We start from the raw sequence: 27,424 nt of genomic DNA, 5'->3' as shown, positions 1-27,424 counted from the left end.
CGAAGGTACCTTCGAAGGTAGTAAGGTAGAGTGTTCCGAAACACGGGCGGACGGACGGAACGTGACCGATTTCGCGAGTCAATGAAGCAAAATCCTGCCGTACGGGATAGGCATTTTTATTACGACTACGATAGATGACGGCACAATTGATTTAATTATCGCATGGTAACATTGTGTATGTTAATCAAATTTACGACCCAAATTATGTGTTTTCTGACTGTTTGCAATACACAAGTGATATCGCCGCGCACGGGTGGGACAACAGCTGCGCAAAAATTCAAACTCCATTTCACACGAATGTGACGACTGCTGAAATATGATGGAAAAGTACTGGAACCTATTTTACGAAACTTATTTATATTACCTTCGTACGAAGGTACAATAATACAAGTCTACTGTAATATATAATATACCTTCGTACAAGTCTACTGTGATTTTAGTCTACTGTATGCATGTTATTTTTTTGGGTTCGCGGTCGGCTGGTTTGGGACGAGTAGCCTAACCCGACCACCCTGACAGGCGGTTGCAGGCGATCGACCCTCCCCGGCGCTTCCACCCTCGGCGTCCTCGATGTGATCGAACGCGTCCTCCGGGGCATAAATTTATAACAAACGGGGAAAATACACTGGCGACTGGTGTATTTGATCGATGGAGCTTCGGTGAAAGAAGGGCTAAGGTTTGAAGCTGAATTTTCATCGACACATCGGTCAACTTCGACGGCTACTACCGCCACTTCAGAAGACGCGTTTTTTCGTCGCTCACACGTGGTGTGCATGTTAGGACGACGTATACGCACACATCGAGCGCAAAGACACGGACGTCCCGCTGAAAAGTTGTCGTCCAAAGAGCGGGAAGGCGTCACACGAAGTTGTTTTGTTAAAAAGAAATAGAGTAACCAACTAACGACGACCGTACAGTGAGTTAGTTATTAATCGTCGACTTTTCTTAAACGATCGGGCTATTCTATACCGATCAAAAGAAGAATAAATTTTCCCAAGGTACAGGAAACCTTGCTTCCTTGGTACTGTAACTTGGTACCTTCGTATGGAATATACAAATAAGTGTTAAATAAATGAAGGTAATAATAAGCAAGCTTCGTATGTACGTACGATTTACGTACGTACCTTCGAGTAATACGCTTCGTTATTGCTCGAAAAAAACCAGGTAGGTAATGTTGCTAGATATGACTTTGTCAGCAGTGAACTGACTCGTCCCAAATAAAATACCCGTTACCTTCGAAGGTACCTTCGAGCGAGGGAACCTTCGAAGGAAATACAAAGGTGTGAAACGCGCGAATTCCGGTGGCAGGTCATTCACTCCACGCAATTTTGCCCGACATCAAATCCGAAGACGCTTTGCGCATATGGATTTGGCTTCAAACCATCTATTGCTTGACCGTTTTCATTTTCGCCGGCCTGAACATTCAGGATGTATAGCATACCTTTTTCCACCGTGACTGAACTTAACACTCGTTTATTCCCACGCGTCGTGGTTACTATATATTCGTAGTCATAAAACTGGATTCCACTGATTTCGCCGTTGCGTTCGCTTTCACTCAGCATATGCACACCGCCTGGAACCGTGCTTTCCTTCAAGCTCTCGGCCTTAAGCAAACGCTCTCCAACCTCACGGACGCTTCCAAATTCTGAAAGAGAGCCAATTTTAATTGGAGCCACCGTGACGCCGATCTGCGCACGAAAATCCTTCGGGTTGCGCAAAAATAGTGCAGCACCTTGCTTGTTCACGTGTTCCCATCCCAGGGGATATTTCACACGGAAAAAACGTTTCGTGTCCTGATAAGTCGACCAACTCATCGTCTCTTCGTTCGCTACTGAGGCATGACATGACGAGAGTTGCAGCATCGCGATGGTCAAGCCTTGACGGAAAAAACTCGTGAGAACAGTGCGCCTACGCAGACAAAAAATCTCTTGCGTGTTCTCCATAGCTGTGTGGTCAGTTGAGGTTGACAATGCTAATACTGCCATCACTTGAGCAGGCATCCGGCAGAACAGTTTTGATTTCAGTTGTGGCAGCGCGTCATAACGACGCGAAATGAAGGGGCCCGTGGGCTTCTGCTGCGCGTGCAGGGGGGGCAATGGCCCAACGAACACCTGTGACGATAACATACTTCGGGCCGTTGCTTCGAAATGTATGTTAGAATGAATGCCAAGCCCTCTTTGCGGTTCCTGCCCACTTTATCGTTTGTCCTCACCTTCGAACGGGTAAGCCATCTTTAACTACGTGCACGAATGAGACGAAGTGAAGAAACTTATACGAACGCAGCTCAGATAGATCAGATCAATGAGCTGATGATGAGCTAATAAATATATAAGTTTCCAGATAAACAAATATAAAATATTGCGTTGCAGCAGAACTAAAAAGTTTTAGAATAATGAAGAAGCCAATATTAAATAAGTGTTACAACAATATATATGTATGGTAAACACTTATCCATATTCTATACCTTCGTTCGTTCGAAGGTACGAACCTTCGTTCGTACCTGCTGGTCCAAAAGCACGTTTTCAGAGGCTAGTTGACGGTCTATTAACCCGTTTAAACATGCTTTAGGACCACGTACCAAATTGTCGTAGTTTAGCGTAGCTAAGGCGCAACGTCGCATCGTGCGATGCAAACTCGTCAACTCCGATGCGCGCTCCTGCCGATGTCGTCCTCCATCTTTGGCGCCGAACAGCGTATTAGTGAGCCGCTCACCGCGCTCGCCGTCCTGAGTGGGCCTAACTAGGCGCCATACGAGAAAAAAACACGCGCGACCCTGTTTTAGTCAACGAGTCAACGAAATCAACGGGTCAACGATCTATTTATATTACCTTCGTATGTATCATATTTGTAACTTCGTAGACTATATCTTCGTGTTAAATACCTTCGTACCTTCGAAGAGTGTTCGGGAGTTCGCGACCGACCGGACGTGGTACAGCGCGCGTGGCGAGGGGCGTGGAGGTCCAGGACGGCACTTTGAGCGGTCACTCCCGTGAGACATCCGTGGAACACGATGTAATGTCGCGGTTCGCGCCCTCAGAAGACCCCTGCCTCTGTCAAGATTTGCACCTACGACGCGCGCCGAGTCACGCGGGTCGCCGTGGAAAATGTTTCTCTGGTGGCCGTTGTGACTATCGGTGACTATTCAATAGTCACCGGTAGTCAGACCTTCCGGCATTAGTGCATGCCCGATGGATTAGTTTGCGCCTGATCTATTAATGCTTAGAGCAGGAACAGGTCTCATAGAAAATGTTTTTTTTGGGCATCTCTTGGTTCGATCGTTTGTATTCACACGGCGCGCAACCACGATGTAGTCTACTGTTACTATAGTCTATCGTCGGGCCACAGGTGGCCAAATCTTCACAACTCACCCAGGGGCACTTGTGTTGACGCGCACCTGCCGACCGTGGATGAGAGTTTGAGGACGTGTTGTCATGAAGAACCTGCTCGTCGTAATCTGTACGAACCGATGATGCCATAATATGATACCACTCTCGGTTAATGATTTGGCGCAACCGCCGTCGCCGTGCGTGCATGCATCTGCCAATACATCTGCCGATGTATCGATGAAAAATCAGCTTCAAACCTTAACTGCAGCCCTTCTTTCACCGAAGCTCCATCGATCAAATGCTCAAATGAACCTCGGTCGCCAAGGATATTTTCACCGTTTGTTGTACGTGCACTCCCGCCCTTGGAGGACCACATCGCGCGAACCGCATCGAGAACTCGCCGCCGCGATACGCTCGAACCGGGCGAAAAGGACGCCAGCACCGCGCCTCTTGAAATGAAAACTCGCGACCTCTCGGACTCGTCCCAAACCAGCCGACCTGGAACCTAAAGTCATATTTCACCCAAATTAGCAAGCAAGGGAGACCTTGGGAACTCAATGGACGAGAAATCTCCGGTGAATCTCGTGACTGGTAGGAACTGGGGGAACAAGCGCACAGCACACCTCAGTCACGTGAAAATGACCAGACGATTGCCGATCACCCGAGCGCTCCGTACCATCCAGCAGACGTGGTCATGCCGTCTTAAAATTGCGGTCACCAGGTTCGATGTCGAGCCAAGGAACCTTTGTTTCCTAACCAACCCAGCTGCCGTGCGTTCTTCCATCAACATAGTGCAGTGCGCGGCAGACAAAGCGAGAACATCGTTCAACACGTCGGCGACCCCATTAAGCGGAGCCCGCAATGACGATAACGGCTCGTTCTTTCCGTCCCCTGGCGACAACAAGGTGGAAATCACAGTTTCTTCGGACAGGGACACCGAGGTTGTCAACCCGGATGGATCCCCAGGATCGCTGCTGAAACGACCACCGACAGCCAAATACAACGGCCCCCTGGATCTGTCACTCGGGGAAACCCAGCATAGTCGTTTACGCACTGGAGTTGACTGGCACAACAGCATCGAGCTTGTCGACGCTATTGACAGCCCTCGCCGCACGCGGAAAATTGACGCGCCGTTCACACTTTCAGCTTCATCCGCCGACGACAACACTGAGTCTGCACTGCATGATGCATGCAGATTTAGGTTCGAGGTAACAGAATCGGATCTGGTGCCCGAGGGCCTGCCTAAGAGCCTTGCCGAGGAATTTGCGACCTCAGGTACGGGAAGGGTGATGATAAGAGACGTTGACGCGCGGTTGTGGGATAAGATCCAGCGAAGAAGGTCAACACTCCTTCATGGTGGGCAGGGTGCCGGCAAGACCGTTTCCTGCGTAAATCTTGTTGCGCGTGCGAGAAAAGCAGGGTGGCATGTTTTGTACGTCCCAAGCGCTCGAGCATTGACGATTCATTCGAGCTATCATAGAGATGATGGCAGTGGGATGTGGGACACCCCAGATCATGCCCGTCTGTTGCTGAAGTGGACTCAGGCAGCCTTAGCGGTATCAAGTGAGCCCGACCCTGCAGATGTAGACGCAGTAAGTGAAGGCCTTGAATCCTCGGATAGGGAAGCGAACGTTGTCGTGAATGCGGCACTTCGTGTCATAGAGAATGCGAAGCGTCGAGCACGGGCTGGCAGCAAAGTGTTGTTCGTGGTTGACGAGTACAATTCACTGTTTGGTATGACAGACATGCACGAGGTGCTTGGACCTCGCAAACGGGGGAACATCGAGGCGGGTAAGACTAGGTTATGCGCCGCCCTCAGAAACGCCAGTGACATTGTAAGAAGTGGCGCGGTGTATGTCGGAGCCACAAGCAAAGCTGTGCAGCCGACCTTTCAACTGAGCGAGTCTCTAGGTGGTGAACGTGGAAGAGGTGGAAGTGAGGTGTTGGAGCGAGAGAAGTGCCAACGATTCAGCACAAACGAAATCCTTGGCATGGTGCAGCATTATGAGGCCGCGAAATCGGGGCTGGGTGCGGTGCATCCAAGCGTAGACGGACATCAACTGTCTATGCGGCTCAGGGTTTTGACACAGGGTAACGGGACAGAGATCAGGCAATTGTGCGCCATGCTGTGAGACCATGGTTGCTTAATAAAGAGGAAAATTCTTCAATATCTGATTTCAGTTTCACGTCGATGCAAAAGCACGTATTTCAGTACTTTCCATTTCGTTTCCTAACCCACATGCGAGTATTCGTTGATAAATGCTCCCCTTGTCCTTTATCAGTGTCAAACTTGGAGATGTCCTGACCTCTTATGTCCGGACTGCTGATGATTCCACCCGCTGAGCACAGGATCGTTGCGGTCACGCCAACATCACTGAAATGTAACCCATCGATAGTCGTTTCTAACGAGAAATTAGGGTAAACTCTTCCACGTCCTCCTCCCCGCACGTTCTGCAATTGTGTCCACCTTGTCCATCAGCTCAAAGTGTTTCACAATGCCAACAAGTGTGTTTGCCAGGATTACCCCGCTGCTTGCAGCAGCAGGTAGGCCTACTCCGGGCGCGCACGAATCACCTACTCGATACAGACCCCTCACGCCTGTTTGTGGACCTGGAAACATGTCTGGTGCACGAATAGCCGCACCATAAGTCCCTTTGTAGCGTCGCAACCACCTTTGGTGCGATAACGGGGAGGCAATAAGTTCCAGTACCACTCGGCTGCGAATGTCTGGAATGATCACCTCAAGTGCTTCATACAATTTTGCAGATCTCTCCAACTTCATCTCCTTGTATCCTGGCCCACGTTCCCAGCCCGCGTATGGTTCCATGGTATATGCGTGAATACAATGGTAACCTGGCGGTGCCATACTTGGTTCCCATACAGATGCAATTGATATCATGCATACATTACCCGGTTGAGAAATGGACTCGTTCTCATTTCGAACAACGACATGGTGACCACCTAGCTTGTCAATGTCGATGCCATTACCTTTTATACCCAAGTGAAGATGCATGAATGACTCAGAATGTGGTATGCCGATGGCACGTTCTCTTTCCTTCAGTGAAACGGCTCCGTCGGGGATGAGCTGATTGTATGTGTCCCAAACAGAGGCGTTGCTAATCACTATGGGCGCGCGCAATTCGTCGCCATTTCTCATTCGCACCCCGACAGCGCGACCATCTTCAACAATTACCTGTTCGACATGAGTATTTAGTCTTAACTCACCCCCAAAATTCTCAAAACCGCGGACGAGTGCGTTAGTGATTTCTTGGGCACCGCCTCTAGGAAACTCCGAGTTTCCAAGATCATCACTTGCGCCGAATACTGCGCCGAACTCCGCCGCGACCGTTCCAGATGCATCCACGCCAGAAAGCAGATAGCACTCCAGGTCCGCGAGCTTACGCATCCACGGATCTTTGACCCTGAGAAATTCGAGGAGGTGAGCGGTCGGGTTCGGTAGGATGGGTGCGTAAGGACCGAGCCTTGCCAACGCCTTCATGTACCTCGATGCAATTATGATTCCCATCTTCCAGTCAGCACGAAGTGCTGGGGTAGGTAGCCCACTTAGCGCGTCATACAGCTGTCGAATCTTTGGCACCGCCGCCTCGAGCTCGTCCGCACCTGTTGGGCTGAAGCGGCGTACCTCGGCCACCAGCTTAGTAAGATCTGCGTGTCGGCGTAACCCCGGCTTGCCTCTCTCCATATGGAACGTGCCAAGTGGATCGTACTTGACCGTCTCGAGTGATTCGCCCAATAGCTCCAGCACCGCTGCCAGCGGATTCAGGGCGTTTGGGGTCGTGAGCCCTGCAAAGAATGATGGGCCAGTATCGAAGTTGAACTCGCCAACACTTGTCTTGCGTTGGAAGCCGTGTGTGGCGCCGCCCGGGGCGTAATGGGATTCCAAAACGATCACGTTTTTTCCATAGTACTGCAGCAGCGCTGCAGCAGTCAGGCCGCCGACGCCAGAGCCGACGACCACGATATCCGCATCCTGAGACGCGGCACGTGCACGAACTCGGGTGCCCGGGCAGATCGTGAGCCGATTAATACGTGAGCGAGTAGTGGGGGGCAGGGTACCACGGCCGCCTAAAGATGCGGCAGTGGAAAGCAATGGATGCATCGCCCGCGCGACTACGAAGTATTGCTGAAGTGCAAGCGAAAACAGGTGGAGCTCGCGAAAAGGTGAGAGGCCAACCAACAACGAACAGCGAACAGCTCAGTGGTACACAACAATCAAGCAATCAAGTGCAACCAAGTGATGATTGAATAATAATCCTTGCATAATATGAAGGTATTTGTCCATACGGTTTGAGCTTGTATGGGCTTTTAGTTCCGATGGAGCATCCGTACAAATTCTCTGCCATGTATATATGTTGGTACCTTCGTTCGTACATAACCACATGGTAGAGAATTTGTACGGATGCTCCATCGGAACTAAAAGCCCATACAAGCTCAAACCGCATAGACAAATACCCTGACATACTGTTTGCGTCAGTTGGACGAAGCAAGATGTATGTATTTATGAAGGTATAGATAGACTACTATATGTAGTATGATATATCCCGTAAAATAATAAATAAAGCCTTGCTTATGGTAAAATAAAGCCTTGCTTATGGAACTAATGGAACTAAAAGCCCCGAAAAGGAACTAAAAGTATCAGCTAATAAGTGTTACTGCAGTAACAACGTCCGGGTGCCATTACTCAACTTACATAGCGCCAGAGGCGGACCACTCAAGCACACAGTCATGTCGAAACGACAGAGAAATTCGAGAACGCTCGCACTGTTCGATGTCGACGGCACTCTCACTGCACCTCGCAAAGTGCGTAACCCAAACTTCAGAAATCAAGCTCGATGTTTCCGGATTGATCGCCAGGTTCATCGGCGTCGTGATAAACCGTGTAGAAGTGCTTGTCATTTTTCTGACTGACGCGGCCATCTGCTCTCGCAGCGTGCAGATGCCAACATGTTGAAATTTCTCAAAGATCTGGGAGAGGTTCGTTTCTCTCGCCCTCACATTTTCACTCTACCGTCAGCACAAGACTCTCCTCTTTGCCGAAACTTTTTCGTCACGTGCTCCAGCTCCTGCTGTGTTATAGAAAATTAGTGTTGGAATCGTTGGCGGTAGCGACCTGATCAAGATCAAAGAACAGCTAGGAGAGGACGGTGCGCAAACTATTCCAACACTTACGACGAAATCTTTCAGCTTGCCCTGATCAGACCGATTCCTGTATTTGCTCAGCCCATAAAGACTATGACTTCCTTTTTGCCGAGAACGGTCTTATGGCATTCAAGGAAGGGTCACTTTTAAAGGCCACTTGTTTCAAAGAATATCTCGGTGAAGAGAAATTGAAGAAACTCATTAACTTCATCCTCATCTACATCGCAAATTTAGACATTCCAATCAAGCGTGGAACTTTTGTAGAGTTCCGAAACGGTATGCTTAATGTTTCTCCAATAGGACGAAATTGTAGTCAGTCAGAACGAGATGAGTTCGAAAGATATGACAACATTTCTCGCGTCCGTGAGAAAATGGTCAAAGTTTTACAAACGCAGTTCGAAGAGTACAACCTTACATACTCCATCGGCGGCCAGATATCCTTCGATGTTTTCCCAAAAGGCTGGGACAAGACTTTCTGCCTTCAGTTTGTCGAAAAGGACTACGACGAGATTCACTTCTTCGGGGACAAGACACATCGTGGAGGAAACGACTACGAGATCTACAACTCACAAAGGACGATTGGCCACGCAGTGACTTCGCCAGAAGATACCCGAGAACAAGTCGTTAAATATATTCTCGACAGGCTTTAAAATATGCACACGTCGCATAATTTGCCCATCATCAGACTAGCTTCCCTGTAACGTTCTGTTGGGTCAGGGTTAGGGAATCTTAAATACGACACTCACACAACTCGGCACGTTCTTGTACCTTTCTTTTGCGTTTCTTGCGCGGAAGCCCGGTTGACTCGGACGATTTTGAAAACTACATCATCCGTTTACACTGCTCGTCATCACATCAGAAACACGCATATCCGTCGGATGTTCTACTTCGGGCCTTTGTGCGGAAATCAGACGTAAGATAGGAGCTGAAACTGCATCCGACTTCCATACTATCCGCCCTGTATGATCTCCCAACAAAGTTGAAAATTAGACAGTTTTCTCTTTATTATCAGAACTACCCGGAGTCCAAAGCAGAGAAGTGGGCGATTTTAAAAGCATTCGAAGCAGTTCGAAGCAGGCGCTGAGGCTCGAAGCGCATTCATCGCACCCGCACGGGCGTTAAACCATGGCACTGGTGCCGGGGATGAAATGAAAATGGCCACGTTTCATAACGAATGAAGCGACCCATAATGCGCTCGCGGGAAACATGAGACAGTCTACGTAAGCACCACACCGGCAGCAGGGAAGTTCAAGGTGTTGATATGCTTCGATATGCCTTCTTGCTCCGTCATGTCCTCGTGCAAAACATAAGTTGGAGAGAAACATCCAAATATAGAAAGATTAGGTTGTTTGCTCTGCCCACGCGCTTGTATAACAACTCCTGCATACGGGCTTGTATGAATCAGGGCCGCCAATTAACTCTTGATTTTCCCAATTTGATGTCGTGCGGAGCGAGAATAACCCACTGGTCATATCACACATGGCACAGTTGGAGGTAAGCTTTAAAACGGAGTCAGCTATTGGAATTAGATCTGAAATCTGCCCAAACCTTTTCCGACGAAAATCTCCACTCAGTCCAGCGACGATTACTTTCTTGTGATGGTCCTCGGCAGCAGATATGCAAAAAGATGCGAGATCTGGAAAGAATTGAGCCTCGTCGATCGCCAACACATCGACTCTAGAAAAATGTTCAAAACCAAGAAGGATTGGGATGTCCCAAAGTTTCTCGATGCAGTGACACGGACGGGTAGCGCCGCCGTGTGAGACGACCTCGAAGCTCGAGTATCTCACATCTCTTGATGAATTTACCATCTGAGCTTGTAATCCAGCAGCCTCGTCTTCTTTGACTCGTTGAATTAGGGCAGTCGACTTGCCTGAAAACATTGGTCCGATAATCATGTGGATTTCACCTCGCCGGGTGCTGGACAAGCCCGGAAAGCTGCGCTTCGATTTCTTCAAGCAACACTGCGATAACTTGGCTACCGGAGTTGTAAGCCCCTTACTCATGCGTTCGCCGCCTCTTCGGCTTTCCAGGACGCTTCAGGAAGTGACTGTTCCACCTTTGGTAGCTAGCTAGAGGATCAGGTGGAACGAATCCTGAGCATGAATTAATATCCAATTTATCACATCATTACCAGTATGGATATCTACCACTACATATATGAGTCATATATGTATGTAATAATGATACTAGCAGTATACTAGCTAGTGTAATAATACGTAGATATCCATATAAAATAATAATTGCACTGGTCAATTGCGGTGCGCGTAGAGCGTGCACGCATGGCATACTAAATTTTAGCATGTTTTTAGCATGTTTTTAGCATAGACTACTAAATTCGCCGTCTATATATGTTATGATTTCAGAAGACGGAGATCGATATTCGGCGAATTTATTGTTTCGTAATTTCAATTTAGTGTTTCATACGAAGCTTATTACGACTTGTTTTACGAAACACTAAAAACGTGCTAAAAACATACTAAAACGTACTTAAAAAAACTAAAAAATACTAAAAAGAGTAATAAATGCCGAATAATTATAACGTATGGGTAATACTTTTAAAATATGTTCCAATAACCATTACAAAAAGTTTATATAATTAATTAATTAATTACAAATATTAGTATGTTTTTAGTATGGATACTTCATTTGGCTCAGTGATAAGCGCGTGTCGGTGTTGAAAACGTATGGTAACATCCCTGCCGACCGAAAGTCAACGATATGGAAAATGGATGAAAATGGTAAATTAAGTGTATTATCATATATTCGAATAAATATCTTCATAAATATCATAATAATGTATGATATCATACCTTGAAGATATATATATATAATACGAAGCTTATATGAAGGTATGTAATATCAAATAAATAAAGCTTCTTCGAAGCAAGGTATTATTTATTACCTTCGCACGAAGATAGATATCGCCTATAACTTTATTTATACGCTTGCATTGCATATAGTCTACAAAAAAAAATCTACCTTCATTCGAAGAGGAAGTGAGTGCGAGACGCATATACCCCGCCATCCAAACCCTTGACGTCCGATTATGAACATACGTGCCATGACATCCAACGCGGCCGTCGTGAAAACCGGTGCCATGATTCTACCGAAAGCCCGCATATCATGCCGCTCGGCGATCGCATCCAAACCAAGTTGGCGGCGTAACTTCACAACCCGTACCAGGGTTGCCCCCGTTGGCATCTTTGCGAAGGGAAAAACAATGTACGATAAAATTCTCGACGACCACGTCGTGGACAAGCAAGAAGATGGAACTCGCCTCGTCTACATCGATCGACACATGGTGCACGAGGTTACCTCCCCTCAGGCATTCGAAGGCCTTCGCACGGCTGGCCGCGTTGTCCGCCGACCGGACTGCACGCTTGTCACGGTCGATCACAACGTTCCCACCTCGGATCGTTCCGCTTTCGATACCGTTGAAAACTTCATAAAGGAAACAGACTCCCGTGTACAAGTGCTGGCATTGGAACAAAATGTCGAGGAATTCGGCCTCACGTACTTTGGTCTCGATGATAAACGACAGGGTGTCGTTCACATCATAGGCCCAGAGCAGGGTTTTACCCTTCCCGGTACAACAGTTGTGTGCGGTGACTCCCATACTGCCACGCACGGGGCGTTTGGCGCTCTTGCGTTCGGCATCGGCACCTCCGAAGTTGAACATGTGCTGGCAACACAGACTCTCCTGCAAACCCCTTCTAAAAATATGCGCATAACAATCGAGGGAGAGCTCGGGGATGGGGTGACATCAAAGGATATAATTCTTCACGTCATTGGTGTTATCGGCACTGCAGGTGGTACAGGTTCAGTAATTGAGTTTGCAGGCGATGCCATACGAAAACTGTCCATGGAAGCAAGAATGTCAATTAGCAATATGGCAATCGAGGCTGGTGCTCGAGCAGGTATAATCGCCCCAGATGATATCACCTTTGAGTACCTGAGGGGCCGTCCGATGGCTCCACGCGGCGAATTATGGGATCAGGCGGTGGCATATTGGAAATCTCTAGTTTCAGATGATGACGCAAAGTACGACAAAGAAATTATCATAAAAGCCGTGGATATCGAACCGACCGTGACATGGGGAACCTCTCCTCAAGATGTGGTTCCCATTTCTGGCATCGTTCCAGACCCAGAATCAGCTGGCGATCCCCAGCGCGCAGCTGCGATGAGACGAGCCTTATCATATATGGGTCTGCAGCCAGGCACAAAAATGGAAAATGTCGCCATAGATAAAGTGTTCATCGGATCTTGCACTAACGGTCGCATTGAGGATATACGCGCCGTAGCTGCGGTGGCCAAGGGTAAGAAAGTAGCAGATGGTGTATATGCGATGGTTGTTCCTGGTTCTGGTGTTGTCAAAGAACAAGCAGAAAATGAGGGGCTGGATAAGATCCTTATTGATGCGGGCTTTGATTGGCGAGAACCCGGCTGTTCGATGTGCTTGGCCATGAACCCTGACAAACTTTTGCCCCAGGAGCGATGTGCTTCCACTTCAAACCGCAACTTTGAAGGTCGCCAGGGTAATGGCGGTCGCACTCATCTCGTTTCACCTGCGATGGCTGCCGCAGCTGCCATCACGGGAAAGTTGACCGACGTTCGAAAGCTTGACGTGGCCGATGAGCTCCCCGTATACACCGAGTCAAAATCCTATCTCAGCGATGACCTTGTAATCGCGCCTTTGCCAAAGAAAGGAAAAGGTGGAGCAATCACAGGTGCTAGCGGCATGCCCACTTTTACCGTTCTGAAGGGTAAAGCCGCAGCACTTGACCTACAAAATATCGATACTGACATGATCATTCCGAAACAATTTCTCAAAACTATTCAGCGTACCGGTCTGGGGATATCAGCATTTTATGAGATGCGATACGACAAAGATGGGAAAGAGCGGGATGATTTCGTGCTCAACAAGGATGCCTATCGCAACTCAAAGATCCTGATAACGGGCGACAATTTTGGCTGCGGGTCCTCCCGTGAGCACGCGCCGTGGGCTATTAATGACTTTGGCATTCGTTGCATCGTGTCTACTTCGTTTGCAGATATCTTCTTCAATAATTGCTTTAAGAACGGGATGCTTCCTATCAAGTTGCCCGAGGCTGATGTGCGCGTTTTAATGAGTGATGCGGAAGCTGGTGCTGAACTAGAGATCGATCTACCGGCTCAGGTCATTCGTCGCCCGGGCGGATCCGAAATCACCTTCGACGTTGATCCGTTCCGCAAAAACTGTCTCATACACGGTCTCGATGACATTGGGCTTACGCTGCAAAAAGGTAACCAGATTTTAGAGTTCGAGAAATTCCGGTCGGCAGCTTATCCTTGGCTTGATGGCGCCGGGTACGAAGAGCGCAAGGCCTCTTTGGCGCATTAATTAGCTAACTCTTACCTGTCAGCGAAATGATAGCAAGCCCACGTTTCTAAGATTTTATTCCAAATCAAGTTTCATCGAGGTGACTTGAAAGAGGTGCCGGCGTTCTGGTTCACAGGACGTAGCGCTTTTTGAGGATCTGTTTCAATTTTTGATTTGATTGGGATTGGAATGGAAGTCTTAGCGTATCGCCGGCTGCGATCACTTTGACCATTAGACATGAACGATTAAGTACCGACATGTGTTGTGGAAAACCAAAATAAGTAAAAACATGTCCTTAATAATAAGCTGAAGCAATTCATCATGCTGAGTCATTTTCAACCATTTCAATTTGAATGCTTTGTTAGGGCAGTCAGTCAACATCGAAGGGTTCAATCTCGGCGATAACTAAATACCTCACTTTATGCATGCTTATGTACATGCACGAGATATACCAGTCGCGTTAGTTATCATTTTTCCCACGAGTGCCAGAATCGGATTATGAAATTCGAGGGGTGTCCTTTACTTATTATTTGTTGTTTGGCAAAGGCCTTGGGTCAAATCGATCCTTGATTCATGCACAGCAATAGTATTACAACAAACCATATTAGAGCAACTCCCTTAATTGTTAGTTTACTTCGTTCCCTCAAATGATGCATACATGATCAGCAGATACACGGCATCACCTCGATAAATGTTTTTCCTTGTTTATTTGCAGCAGCCTTGCATATTTTTTAGCTGCGCATCCCAGTAAAAATTACCTTAGAAACAAAAGTTAACTTCGTACCTTCGAACGAAGGTATGTATATTACGATTCATACGAATGCAACCTTTTGAGGTCAAAAACGTTTGGTGGAAAAATCTGCGTGGAAAAAAATGTGGGTTAAGCCTCCCTTTCATGTATTACAAAAATGTCGTGCATCACATCCTTCGTTTCTTCACCTCTGCCCTCCGCTTCCTTTTTTTGCCGTCACTTTCCGACGCTTCTTCGTCAGCAGCCATGGCTTCCTCTTCGAGTTCGTCCCAATCCATCCCATCATCCTCGTTATCATCGTCATCGCTTACGTCGTCCTCTGCCGAGTCGACTAGGGACTCAGTATCGCTTTCCTCATCCGACTCAGATTCATCCTCAGAATCAGACGGTTCAAAATCAGACTCGCTCTCTAAACCGCCGCCATCCTCGTCTTCGTCATCATCTATCTCATTGTTTAAGAACTCCCAACCCCCTGACACAAGCCACTCATCAGGATCCTCCCTAATCTGCTTCAAAAGAGGCTTCCAGTTCAGATTTGCTTTTCCCTCATAGTACTTAATGTCGAGAGTCGCGAGCCATTGTTTTATGTTGTCTAGATTCTGAATCGGGATTTGATCTATCCTGTGGACGTCTTTGGTGAAGTCTTTGAATACAATCGCCATGTCAAAATTTTTGAGGTGAAAGCCGACGCGTTCGAGGTTTATGACCTCCATATCCTCAGCTGAGACGACCAGCGGTGGAAATTCAGTGAGCTCAACTAGACAAGTTGCTGTGGGAAGAATGCGCACTGTAGACTTGAATGGAACACCATCGAATGCAAGATCATGGTAGGGCGAGTCAAATTCAAGATCAAGGTTGGGGAAGTCTTTCTCCCAGATGTCCTGCACCTTACGGCAAAATCCGGAAAATTCCTTATGAATACGTTTTTCTCTTTCTCTGTCACGCTGCTCTTCTTCGATTTCATCGGGGTCATACATGTTCCTTCTGCCACCGTCCAGGTTCTGGACTGCCTCCATGATTTCCATATAAAATTGAACATCTTTCGTCTTTTTCTTGCCGACCATAATTGGATTGTGAAGGTGGAAGTGTATCAATGTTTTTATCTCTTTTTTGGCAGGTTGAAAAAATGCGAATTTGATGTTGCTGTAAATGACGTCTACTTGCTCGTCGGCCTTAGCGCCGACATACCGTAGGCCGTTCGTGTGGGCTTCCAGCGTACCTGCCTTCCTACCGCCACGGCCACCGAAAGTGGGGAGCATCCAAAGCCCCACAAGACGGTGCACCCTTCCATGGGACATCACAAGGCGTTCTTGGCGTACTAGAGTAGCACGTTCGGCCTTCTCTGATTCTCTCTGTGTGACCATGCGTTTCAGTGCCCTCATCTCCTGCACGACATAATTTGCATGCTTGCTGTCGGAGGACCTGTAAGATATTTCACGCAAAAAACAAAGATCAGGAAACTTGATATTTGCAGCGTAAACAGCGTTTGCCTCAACAGCCCCTGGAGCGGCAGGGGAATTGAAGTTAATGCGAATGAAGCTAGCTCCAGAGTCTTGTGTTACGCTCACGCTCTTCAGTGCCATGATGTGAAGCGGGACAAGATAGCCGTGGATGGGTAATAGAATAGACTCTGACTCGCGATCCACTGCAAGTACTAATTCTGCTGACCTCGGAACAGGAACAGACGACGTGTTAATGTATGAAGTGAAGTCTGCAGTAGCGCCACCCTTTACCCCTTCTGTTGATGCTTGCTGCGCCCCAACAAGACGGGCGTGAGTCTCTCGGTTTTTCCTGTCAGTCAATGTCACTTGCTTCTGTCGTCGCATCTCCTCATGACCTGGTCCACTGAGTTCGTGTCGTGTTTTGGCATGCATAACAACGCCACCTTCTGCCACTGTGGCTGCTTTTGCCCTGTTTTGATCAATCATACTGAGTTCCTCTTTTTCATCATCGTTTATTTGATACGCGATGTCCTGGACATGCTTTTTGACATTTTTGGTGAGTATTTCAGGTGGTTTTCCATCGGATGTAACTAATGCCGTGTCTGCGATCATGATTGCCCACGTGCGCAACTTTGAGTTCTGTTTGACGTCCTCGTTAGTCAAGTTTGCCAAGGCAATTTGAATGTTGAAACATTGGCCAGCTCTAATCGTTTGTGCTGATCCCCGGAACTTGGGCCCCAGAGAAATACTTTTTTCCCTGAGCTCTAATCCAATGGCATGACCGACTGTTTTTCCCAACATGGCAACAAGCTCTTCTCCTCTTCCAGCAGGGTTGGCCTCTAGAAGCGCCTGCTTGGCAGCAGCAAAAGGCGCAGCAAGGTCAGCTCCGTCAATAAGCGTAGCAAGTGCTGCCTCCTGCGCGGCAGTAGCCGCGGCATATATCTCCTCCATCGTCTTGGTTGGATCTATCATCATCGTGCGACCGATATTAACACAGTACTGCATGTATCTGGCGCCGATGGACAGGTGCACGACACCATAGTGGAGTTTGTTGTCAGTGCTCTGCGCTGATAACTTGAGCTCATAGTTTCCGCCTGACTGGATGATTGGGGGATAGCAAATATCGACATCGTCCGCATATAAATCCGTAAGACCAAGCTTGCCAGGCTCCAAAATCTGATCTTCGCACTGCTCGCTCAATTTCGCGTGACTGATCTTCTGATTGTCGTTTACTATGTTTTCCACCCGTTCTACCAGCCATTTCATAGCGTTGGAGGTTAGAGCAGCTGCTTTCCTGATGATAGGTTGCTCAATATCATCCTTGATGCACATTGCATCGGCAATTCCAGAGCTGACATCCACGACATCGATTCCTCGCGATCTGAGCGAGCTCGTGGCATACTCGGTAAGGTTTCCTTCTTTAACCTCTTTGCCGACAACTCCCACTTTGAGTTTTTGTTCCATAATAACCGTTAAGAGCTCGCCAACTTGAGCCTTTCCATCCTCGCCTTTGGGCTTATGATGGACGACCAAGGTCAAACTAGTATCGCCCGAAATATTCTCTGTGATAGCATCCAAAAGCTTGGCTAGTATTATCGGATTTGGGCCGCGAAGAGGGTTTGGTCAGCGGACGCCGACGGTGAGAGAGGTGCAGATGTGTGGAAAGCTTCGGCGTGCAGATCTAGTCATTTGAAGGTATTCAAGGTACACCTACCTTTCTTACCACCGGTTACCACATGGATTTCTGTCTTGGTAAACAAAATCAAGGTATCTGGTAGCTCGTAACCGAAGAGCCACAGCTCGAGCGCGACGCTCTTCAGGTAGCGCAAGTCATCTTCAGTGTTGACGCCAGTTCCTATCAATAATCCAGTGGCGCCATGCCACATGGATTCGTTCCGGCTCCAGCTCGTCAACAACTGTTCGAGACGTGATGCGCACTGCTGTGCGTTGATGATAGGCTCGGGCATCTTTGTCTGTTGTTCAGGTGCCCCTGCCAAAACTGCGCGGAGACATTTTTTGAATCGGGAAAATCTGCCGACGGCCGAATCGAGTGGTTCAATCATTTTTTTTGCGTTCTTCACCGTTTCAAATCAAGTGTATATTATTGGGGCCTTTCGATTATAGCCGGGCTATTTGTAGCCGAGGGATGTGGCAAACAGTCAGGGACGTTTCATTTTCAATCCGGACCTGACAAGTCACCTGTGCGCTCTAACACGATTCCCGATTTTCGGGATATTACGGTGGATTTTGTAACCATCTACCTGTATGTGGGCGTTGTATTTGTCCCGATTCTCGCACTTGGCTAGCACAGGCAAACAGTCTGATCCTACCTGAGGCTTGTCAAGATTCCGAGATGTCGAAAAACGAGGTGGTTGGAAAGAGTTGGACATGGACCAGCTTGCGCGCACGGCGACACCGCGTGCTTCCGAATCTTGACAGAGAGTGGTATCATGTTATGGCGTCATCAGCTTCTATACGATAATCTAGCTAGCTAGCTACCTGTGCCCCTAACCGGATTCTCGATTTTTCGGGATATTGCAGTATGTAGATGTCAGAGTCAAGATTAGGAAGCACGCGGTGTCGCCGTGCGAGCAAACTGCTGCCAAATCAACTCTTTCACCAACTTTCGTTTTGAATCATCTCCCATTGCGCCATCTATCCAGCTATCTGACGTTTTACATGTTCCGACCAAGTGCGAATCTCAACCAATGATTCCTTATACCGATAGTACCACGGCCGTGACGTGAAGTCCATGGATATCGGAAGTCCCAACGTCGATCAAATAATAAGCAGACATGGGAATGTGACCATTGCATACATGAATGTATATTAATTAGGGAATTCTTGCGAATATAGCAGGGTGCGTGTCGAAAAACTCGCGCCGCCGTTCCCAGTCACAGCTAGTGGCACACTCCCCGGCTTCAGCTGTTTGCTCTGCGGAGGCTCAACCTTGACTATTACTGACGAAACAAAGTGCGCTGGTACCATAACCATGCGTGTCAGTATGTTAATGGTAGCACGACGCATATGATCCAGTGCGCTCGACTCGAACAGTGCAACCGATGAGAACTGTCTCGAGGATGCGCCGGCGCTCTCTGGAGTACCACCGAAACGCACAAGCATGCCTGCTCCACGTCTGAAATCTTGCCCAACTACATGAATAGGTAATGCAGCTGTCCCTGCCCCGCTACCGTGCCACCAGGCACACCCTAGGTCCATCTTCTCCTCGTTCTCGTTGACGTCACGGTTGAAAATGACGGCGCTCTCATCGTCGTTCGGATGTTCACACCCATCACTGCAGCCGTGAAATACTTTGCCCGTTTTCCCTCCTGCAGTAGCCACAGCGTCATGTGTGATGTCAAGGATTGTGTCTTCCCTCTTCGTGCCGGCACCTGACGCGACATAGAAACCTCGACCCCTGGAGGAAATGAGATGTTGAAATCGAACGTTGGAATCCAAAACCTGGATTGGCACTGTGCCACTGTGTGTGCTGAAGGAGTACGGCTCCGGGGAGAACGCATACTCAAATTCGACAGAAAGGAGCGCAGTAGTTGCCGTGAGACTCTCAGCACTAGTCGGTCCCACAAACATGGTGGAAAAGCCCGCGCTAGTACTCTTGGGAGCACGTGGCAATGAACAACAGCCGCGCGACGCCTTGCCGTTACTGTTCGGTGATGTTAATGCATGGATCGTCTGCATAGTCGTGGGCACCATCAGATATCGATGTTGTTGGAGGTGGTTGGCATCCTCTGCCTCGTTTTCCAGTTCTTCGATCACCAACGAGTGGTTGTACTCAGGAACAAAGCACACGAGTTTCATAGTTCCGCTGAATAAGTCTTTCAAGGACCCGGAGGACGTGGTAATGGTCTCATGGCTAGCAAATGAAAGCGAAGTGAAAATTTCCAAACCAGGTCCGATAGTTCCCTCCAGTGGCGCGGGTGACCCAACCAGCATATTCGTAACCCTTGCAAGGATCGGTGCGTACCCGATCGGATGAGTAGTCACGTTCGAGCCAACTAGACCAGATGGGTAGGCTGGCACTGCAGCCACATGTAGGCCTGATGTTTTTGTAATGCGACTGGGGAGGAGCGCTGGAGTCACACATTCAATAGTGATTTGATCAAAAACTGCACTTGCCGGCCGCGTCGCAACATCGTAAGTCCCTACGCTGCACCTTCCACGGTTGCGAATTGATATTTGTGTTAGTAAATTGTGGCCTGTCAAGTGCAATATCGTTCCGCCAGAAGCAGGCAGATATGCCGGACGTATGATGTCCAGGTCATCGACAGGCTGAAATGTGGTTGCTGACGCACTGCCACTAGTACCCTGAACCAATGTTTGACCATCCCAGCCGCCAGGAACTGCAAGGTGAATTCGGAGAGTAGGATTTCTATCGAAGGATTGTTCATCAATTATGAAGTTTGATTCTCCACTGTCATCGATGCTCTCGGGATCGTGTGAACCAGTCTCCGAGACTTGGGCTGATGCTGGGGCTCGTGACATTCTTGTAAGATCTGGCGCTTCACATCGAAGTATGGCTGAGCTCACCAAGTATCCTGGCGTGCTGCATTTGTCAGCATTTCCTCCCGAGACTACCAGCGCACAACCATCTCCAGGGAGAAATCCATCGCCATACAAGCTCACAAGCCACCCACCGTTGGTCGGTCCAGCATCTGCACCCAGCGCGCTCACAGATGGATTCATACGGAACATAATAAGAAGGTCATCGCCAGCATGGCTGAAGACATTCTTGACAGCATGGGCGACATTCAGCGTGAGTGGGAAAAACCCAACTGCCATAAACGCCTTGGGTGGACTACAGCGAAGTACTGACACGGCGAGTGATGTTGCAAACAGCACCGCCTCGTCAGTGGGGATTTGCGCACCCCAGTCAGTAAAGTTACCAAAAGAACAAGCGACTTTAGCGACATCGGCTGGAAATGACGATCCGAATATGTGCACCTCTCCTTGAGCGACGCTATCAAGTGTCAGCACCGAAGGTGTCGATGCAATCAAATTAGCGGGCGTGGACCAGGCCATTGTTACTGCCTGATCCCCGAGACGAGAGTAGACTGGATCATGTCGACTGGCACCCGAAAATAGCGTGAAACGTACTTCCACAACTTTTGAATCACCCACTGGACCTTGTGCCACAGGAAGGACACACTCAACATTGTGGAGACCCGCGAACCGTCCGTGGACTTTTACGCTGCCAAACTGACACGATGGATCCGCAGCTGGGTCTGTGTGCGTTGTGGACAGCATCAAAACTGTCCCTCCGTCCTGCTCCGCAATGAAAATGCCCTTTGAATTCAAGTCATCAGCGACCACCCGTGTGACCCTCAGTTTATCTGGAAAAACTGCGCGAACCGGCCATTTCAGTTGCGGACCTACATCGACTTTCATTGCACCATTATTAAGCATAAGTGAGACGTGAAGGTGGACGACAGCTCGTGTCGTCGAAAAGGTGTGTGGAAGCACTGGGGTCTCGCAGACCGCCAATGAGCCAGAGATGATATGTGCAGGGACGGAGAACCAGCGCGTGAAACTCCTCCCACTTTCATTCGCGATGCTGTTTATTTTTTCCCATTCACTGAAATTTAACATCTTGGAGTAAAGTGGAGCAGATGCATTTGGGGTATCTCTGTATTGTGCGCTACGCACACTGCTGGTGGTAAATTTCAGCCCATTTGCCGAATCAAAAAGTGTTGAACTATCAAAGAGCACTGTCGTATAGTTGCAATATGCATCGTCATCGTGCCCTCGATATCCAAGCTTGACATCATCGGTCAGTGGCGCAAAGCCCCAACCCCTAATCATGATCATTGTGCCGGTAAATGTCTCAAAATTTAGTGGCCAGACGTCTGTGGCCTTGGCGTGTCTATGCAAAATCTGTGTGTTGACTTCCATATTTTGAAGCTGTGGCATGTAGTTTGCTGGGTATATGTTCGGCCTGGGCACATCCAGTCTCGCCGGCGACGAACAGCAACTCATACCCAAATCGCAAAACTCAAGGCTTACAAATCCGCGCATCATGTTGGCATCCGACCAGGTCGCTGCTGGACAAGTGACGATCTCTGAGCTCACAATAGTAGCAGGCACATCAAGTGTTCTGCCACGATATCCAAAGCGACAAATCGGATTTCTCCAATCCCAGTCGAGGGCTGGTGGTATGACTTGGTGATTCAAATACTTCATGGAAGCTAGTTGGGGCCTTCTGAAGCTAGCACCGTGCAAGGTAATCGTGATACCGCCGCCGGAAGATACGTGGTTGGAAGTGACGGCGAGTATCTCTGCGCAGCGAAGCAATCCCAAAATTTGTCGCTCCCATGATGCATTGGTGACATGGATGTCCCAGATGGACTGCGCTTCCGATGACGCAGCTGCTGCCATATCGTGTGTGGTGTTTCCACATCCTTCTTCAAGTGCGAGATACGAAACTAGATCGGGTTCATCACCTGCTAGGAAGAGCCCTTTATTGTAGAATAAGTCATATGGAGTTCTGGCGGACGACCAATATTTGACCTCATCGATGGCAAATGCTGCACGGCCCGGTGATCCTATGGTACCGAGAGGCATATTCATTCCAGCATCCGGGCCGATCGATCCGATATAAAGACCGTCAACATAGAGCCTGATGTAAGCGCGCGGGGGACGGTAAGATTCACCGTCAGGCAAAGCAACAAATGCAAGGTGTGTCCACTTGTTGAGTGGGAGTGAAAAGTTCCACCGAGGACATGCTGCCTCGACCATCGATATTTGTGCAGCAGCATGATCTGCGGCGGTGTTGTTCTTCGCAGTATAGAAATTGTGACGAGCAATCTTTCGTGCCTCGCTCTGGTGAGGAAGGATCACTCCGCTGATGCCTGTGCCTGGTGCAAGACCGAGAAGAATGGCGCCACCAGTTAATGGGTCCGAAAACAGTGTCTGCTCATTTGTCACTACATCTCTTCGAACCCATGCCTCGACTGTCCAAGGCGGCTTCACGATGATTCTTTCAGTGTTGCGGTCGACTCGCATGGAAACGGACGCATTCCCATCATGTACTGGAAGCCGCAACGCAGAGCCATGGTCTGGGGGACAAAATGATTGCCGGGCTTTTTCTTGCCGCAGACGCTCAAGCTCAGTGTCTCTGCGGTTAGCACGGACATATGCTCCATATCTGATTCCGTATAATTCAATATAAGCCGATGCAATTGTCATCGAGTGAAACCCTCCCGCATCGAATGACGTTGCGTCGTAGTAGATGAACTTTGAAGCCTGTGGTGGGGGGAAAAGTGAATCGTTATACTTGGCAGCTGGATGCAGGGTCGTATTCAACGGATACCCCTCAGCGAAGAACCACTGTCCACGACTGCCAGTAACGTGCCCAGATACGCCATCCCATGCTCGGAATGTTATACTCGATGTCCATACCAAATCATCCAGCGGAAGCCCATTCTCAAGCTTGGGAAGATATCGTAACCTGTCTTTCAACCCAGCACGGACCAGCAATGGTCTCTCAGGACTAAGGTCCTCAGGGAAATCGTGCCAAGTCATGCCTGCACTATCGGACCAATGCCAAACGCCACGTGAAGAATCTGCACTCAGTATGACCATGCCCATGTTAGCACGTGTTGAATTGTAACCCTCGTCGATGTCAGAGAAACCCTTGTTCACAATGTCAAACACAGAGTCTCCAATATTAGTCACATTGCTGACAGCATCGTAAATATATAACCCAGTAAGGTGATAATCTTCATCTGGATCGAGTACTGGCGGGTCGTTTGCACTCAATACTGAGATGTGTGCGATGACTGGGGTGTCAACCAGTGCCCGGTTGTCAAAAGACCCCGCAGACCTAACCGTGAATGAAAAATTAGGATGGGTACCATCAAGCAGTACTGCCTTGTTGTTCAGATCCTTAGATGGAAGGTATCTTAAACCATCGCTCACGTTGGCTGCTAAAACGTAGTCGCCGTCGAAAATCTCGGTGACACCGTCTGGCCAGAAAAGCTGTCCGTTTCTGATGTCAGTGAAAAGATATGCATATGCCTCAGCCGAAGGGATGGTGCTCGAGATGCGAAGTTGCCTCTCGCCAGTCACTGTGTTATTTACAGCAGTCATCACATCCTCAACCGTAATCGCCGAAGAAACGATTGGCATTCCCGGGACTTGGTCACTGAGCTCAAAATAGTAGTGGTCATGTCCATATGCATCATCTGTGTAACGTGAATTGCCAGCTTTGTCCACTGCACGTGCACTCAACACATACATCCCGTTAGGCAAACCAGAAATTGTCGAGTCAAGCGTGAACTCAGTCTGTGCCGCAAAAATGTGGTCGGCAAGGCGCCAATCGAAGAGCGGCGGTGGCGAGGTTGCACTGTCTTTCACGCGCATGAACCGAATCCAAATTTCTTCAACTCCAGCATTCGGCAAAAAAGTTGGATCCGTGTCGTTGCCGAATACCACAAATTGAATATTTGTCAATTTGTTCACCATCGACCCGTTTTTCACTGCGGACGTAGTCACATTAGCAAATGGCTCGTAGATATCGTACACCCAGGTGTGTTTCGCCACAGTCGTGGAAGTCTCTCCTTCTGCTATGGCCCTTGCTGCAAAAATATTTACACCGACGCTGCTGTTCACCTTAACTGTTGATACCCCTTGAGGCAAGGACCTGTATACTGGAAATTTGTCATACGAGTTAAAGCTATACTCAAACATCGCCCCACGTTTGTTGCTGCTTAAAGAAAATGTGATGTTGCTGCTGTTGACGGAAGCAGGAGGTATCCGGTCAACACCGAAATATACTTCTGTCCTGTATCGGATTGTCCATGTATATCTTGCTGGATTACTATCTGGCACACCGTCACCACCCAAACCTCGTACAAAAAAATTGTGTTCGCCTTGTGGCAATGCATAGTATACTTTTGGTGATGTACATGAAGTCCAATGGCCATTATCAAGCTTGCACTGCGACATGCATGCTGTGCACTCTGTATCGCCGAACCGCACCTTCCAATGGAACAGGGCCCTGTTTGTCGGCTCGGGGTCTTCCATTGGCTGCCCCGGTATGCTTCCATCCTCCGTCATCGGATTGGTTCTACCCTTCGGCCGGTTTCTCGATCCAAACAGTATCCGCGTATCTGGCTCTCCTGACAGCATCAGATCACTGACCTCTGATGGAGCGCCGCCAATGTTAAGGTTTTCAGATGCAAGCGCACTGGCAACAGCTGCGGTGGTTGAATTGTCGCTTGCACTGAAGGGCAGCACAGATAGCGTTACCGTCATGTACCCTGGATGCCCAACTGCGCGCTCCCAAGACATCATTGCCACCTGCGACACAGCTACACCAAGCTGCTCTGCGACCGAAGCTTTCAGTGCGCCCCTGTTGTTCATCAGCTCATTTCCTGTCGTCAAAACACGCAGTGTGAAAATTGTAGGCACCACACAGTCGCATCTGGTGCCTACAGCCAAAACCTTGAAGATCGGGCACGGCGTGCAGTATTTTGTGGATGCATGCACAACCTGCACCACTGGATTGACGTTTCCATTCCTGTCAGCTATCGTTAGGTAAATCTTGTAGGCAGATCCAGGAGACAGATCGCCAACAAAAGTCAAGGGGATTGTGTCAAAGAACGGAACAGGGCCCGAACCCTTGAACACGATCGCTGCGTTCGCTGTATTTACAGACAGGATTCCATTATATACCTCAAGTGCTGTCCTTGGCGGCGAGGATCCGCTCGGTAATATGATGGCGTGGTAAGAGGAGTTTTGTTCGGATGCAGCAACCAAAACTGTTATACTTGTCGCACCATGACCAACTGTGTGCGGGGTGCCCATCACGAACAGCGGCGGCGTGACGTCGCCGATAACCAACGCATTCATTTTTGATATAGTTGCCGACGCGGGTGACGCAACTGCGTTCCCTGAAACACTCTGTCTTCCAGATTGTGTGGCAAAATACAAGTCAAACGTGGATTCATCAGGCAGGCCGTCGACAAACAACATGCGCTCTGTGTCTGGATCTGTGAACGTGAGCGAGCCCGCTGCCGCCGCAACTTCGCCTGCACTGACACTCGCATTTCCCGCGAGTATCTCGTCTGGCGTGGGCATTGCGGTGTTTGTAATCGGGTCTACGCGGGGCACGGCGACGAAGAAGGCGGTGCCAGCGCGATCTAAGGCCATAAAGAGCTTAAACGTGTTGGTGCCATTTCGATACTCCACGCGAGGGTATCCCGACGGAAACAAAGCGTGCGATGACTCGGCAAGAGTTTTGTGAGGTATGCTGCACACGGAGCATGCAATCACCAGTGCGAAGAAGCGGAGCACAGTCAGCTCCGCCATATGCCCAAAGTTTTTCTTCGTCCCCTCACCTGAAACACTCAAGGAAAGTCCTATGGACGGTTATGTCGTGCGACATTCCGAGTGATTTCAGGAACGTCCTAACCCTTAACGCTCTCGAGAAACGCGTGTCGGTGTCATACATTATCGGCTCAGAGTACTGTCCCATGGCGACCAGCTATATGTCCGCCGCAGTATCGTCAGTATCGATCTCCACTGGTGCGTAACAGCCTGACTCATGACCCAGGAACGGTCGAGACCGAAGGTAGTTGCGAAGTAACTTCGTAGACGGCATGATTTTATATTGAGAATCTAGGTGTTTACCACGAATCCCGACCACAAACCCCTAAATTAGGAGTTAGTGACCGGGTACGGCTGCACGTAGTGTTCGTGTGCACCGTACATTCCGCCACGAGCGCCGTTACGAAGGTAATTTTAACACTTGCTATTATTTATATTACCTTCGAAGGTACTTTCCTTATTACTTCATTCGTTCGATCGTATATCATAATATGTAGTGTTCACATATATATTATACGCGTGTTTCTAGATCTTTTTATTTTTCTTTATTTTTAATACGAACGAAGGTATTCTATAAACCCTTACCGGTAACTTTTAAAATTTCGAAGACATTGTAACACGTATAGAAACCCCAAATTTAGGGGTTAATAACCGGGTACGGCTGTGTTTCCTTATTCCATCTTATTCCTAATAAGCTAAGCTAGCTAGCTAATAATACCTTCGTAGGAAATTAGGGCCAATATCAACACTCCTAATTTTAAAATGAATATCATAATAAAATTCGGGACGAAGTACCTAAGTACGTAGTCACGTTATTTAGCACCAAATTACCCGGTTTTTTTCCAACCCGTAACCCTTTATTCGTCTTCTGATTGGTCGAGAGCTCGATCATTTGCAAAAGTCATAGACTAAACAACCGTACGGTCGTCGTTTGTTACTTTATTGCAGACTAACAAAACAACACGCGCGACGCCTTCCGTGTCTTTCGACGACGACTGTTCTGCGAGACGTCCTTATCGTTGCGCTTGGCGTGCAC

The 27,424-nt window shown here is 48.6% G+C and overlaps 8 protein-coding genes across 8 annotated transcripts; 3 read left to right on the top strand and 5 right to left on the bottom strand.

Moving 5' to 3' along the window:
- Window positions 1-1,028: 1,028 nt before the first annotated feature.
- MICPUN_51824 (predicted protein) lies at window positions 1,029-2,425 on the bottom strand. Its single transcript, XM_002507272.1, has one exon. It carries the CDS (start codon window positions 2,124-2,126, stop codon window positions 1,314-1,316), a length of 813 nt encoding a protein of 270 aa, XP_002507318.1. The 5' UTR covers window positions 2,127-2,425; the 3' UTR covers window positions 1,029-1,313.
- Window positions 2,426-3,883: 1,458 nt separating this feature from the next.
- Window positions 3,884-5,517, top strand: MICPUN_55459 (predicted protein; the record flags this gene model as incomplete). The annotated part of the gene is made up of 1 exon (XM_002507665.1): window positions 3,884-5,517. One exon carries the CDS (start codon window positions 3,884-3,886, stop codon window positions 5,456-5,458), a length of 1,575 nt encoding a protein of 524 aa, XP_002507711.1. The 3' UTR covers window positions 5,459-5,517.
- A 222-nt stretch (window positions 5,518-5,739) lies between these two features.
- Window positions 5,740-7,446, bottom strand: MICPUN_55458 (predicted protein; the record flags this gene model as incomplete). The annotated part of the gene is made up of 1 exon (XM_002507271.1): window positions 5,740-7,446. The coding sequence occupies one exon, from the start codon at window positions 7,444-7,446 to the stop codon at window positions 5,740-5,742; it is 1,707 nt and encodes a 568-aa protein (XP_002507317.1).
- Window positions 7,447-8,072: 626 nt separating this feature from the next.
- On the top strand, window positions 8,073-9,106 carry MICPUN_72061 (predicted protein; the record flags this gene model as incomplete). Its single annotated transcript, XM_002507664.1, has 4 exons — window positions 8,073-8,147; window positions 8,277-8,321; window positions 8,425-8,491; window positions 8,568-9,106. Coding segments are annotated over 4 exons (726 nt in total), but the record flags the coding sequence as incomplete, so codon positions are not given.
- Window positions 9,107-9,288: 182 nt separating this feature from the next.
- On the bottom strand, window positions 9,289-10,504 carry MICPUN_51821 (predicted protein). Its single transcript, XM_002507270.1, has one exon. The coding sequence runs from the start codon at window positions 10,490-10,492 to the stop codon at window positions 9,827-9,829; it is 666 nt and encodes a 221-aa protein (XP_002507316.1). The 5' UTR covers window positions 10,493-10,504; the 3' UTR covers window positions 9,289-9,826.
- A 1,205-nt stretch (window positions 10,505-11,709) lies between these two features.
- MICPUN_96879 (predicted protein) lies at window positions 11,710-13,869 on the top strand (the record flags this gene model as incomplete). Its single annotated transcript, XM_002507663.1, has 1 exon — window positions 11,710-13,869. One exon carries the CDS (start codon window positions 11,710-11,712, stop codon window positions 13,867-13,869), a length of 2,160 nt encoding a protein of 719 aa, XP_002507709.1.
- A 547-nt stretch (window positions 13,870-14,416) lies between these two features.
- Window positions 14,417-18,008, bottom strand: MICPUN_55454 (global transcription factor group C; the record flags this gene model as incomplete). The annotated part of the gene is made up of 2 exons (XM_002507269.1): window positions 14,417-17,627; window positions 17,756-18,008. The coding sequence occupies 2 exons, from the start codon at window positions 18,006-18,008 to the stop codon at window positions 14,767-14,769; spliced, it is 3,114 nt and encodes a 1,037-aa protein (XP_002507315.1). The 3' UTR covers window positions 14,417-14,766.
- An 862-nt stretch (window positions 18,009-18,870) lies between these two features.
- MICPUN_55453 (predicted protein) lies at window positions 18,871-26,370 on the bottom strand (the record flags this gene model as incomplete). The annotated part of the gene is made up of 1 exon (XM_002507268.1): window positions 18,871-26,370. The coding sequence occupies one exon, from the start codon at window positions 26,368-26,370 to the stop codon at window positions 18,871-18,873; it is 7,500 nt and encodes a 2,499-aa protein (XP_002507314.1).
- Between the last annotated feature and the right edge of the window lie 1,054 nt (window positions 26,371-27,424).

This window comes from Micromonas commoda, chromosome 1 (genome assembly GCF_000090985.2).
Source record: "Micromonas commoda chromosome 1, complete sequence".
Taxonomy (NCBI): Eukaryota; Viridiplantae; Chlorophyta; class Mamiellophyceae; order Mamiellales; family Mamiellaceae; genus Micromonas; species Micromonas commoda.
This window is presented reverse-complemented; position numbering and strand designations above follow the sequence as displayed.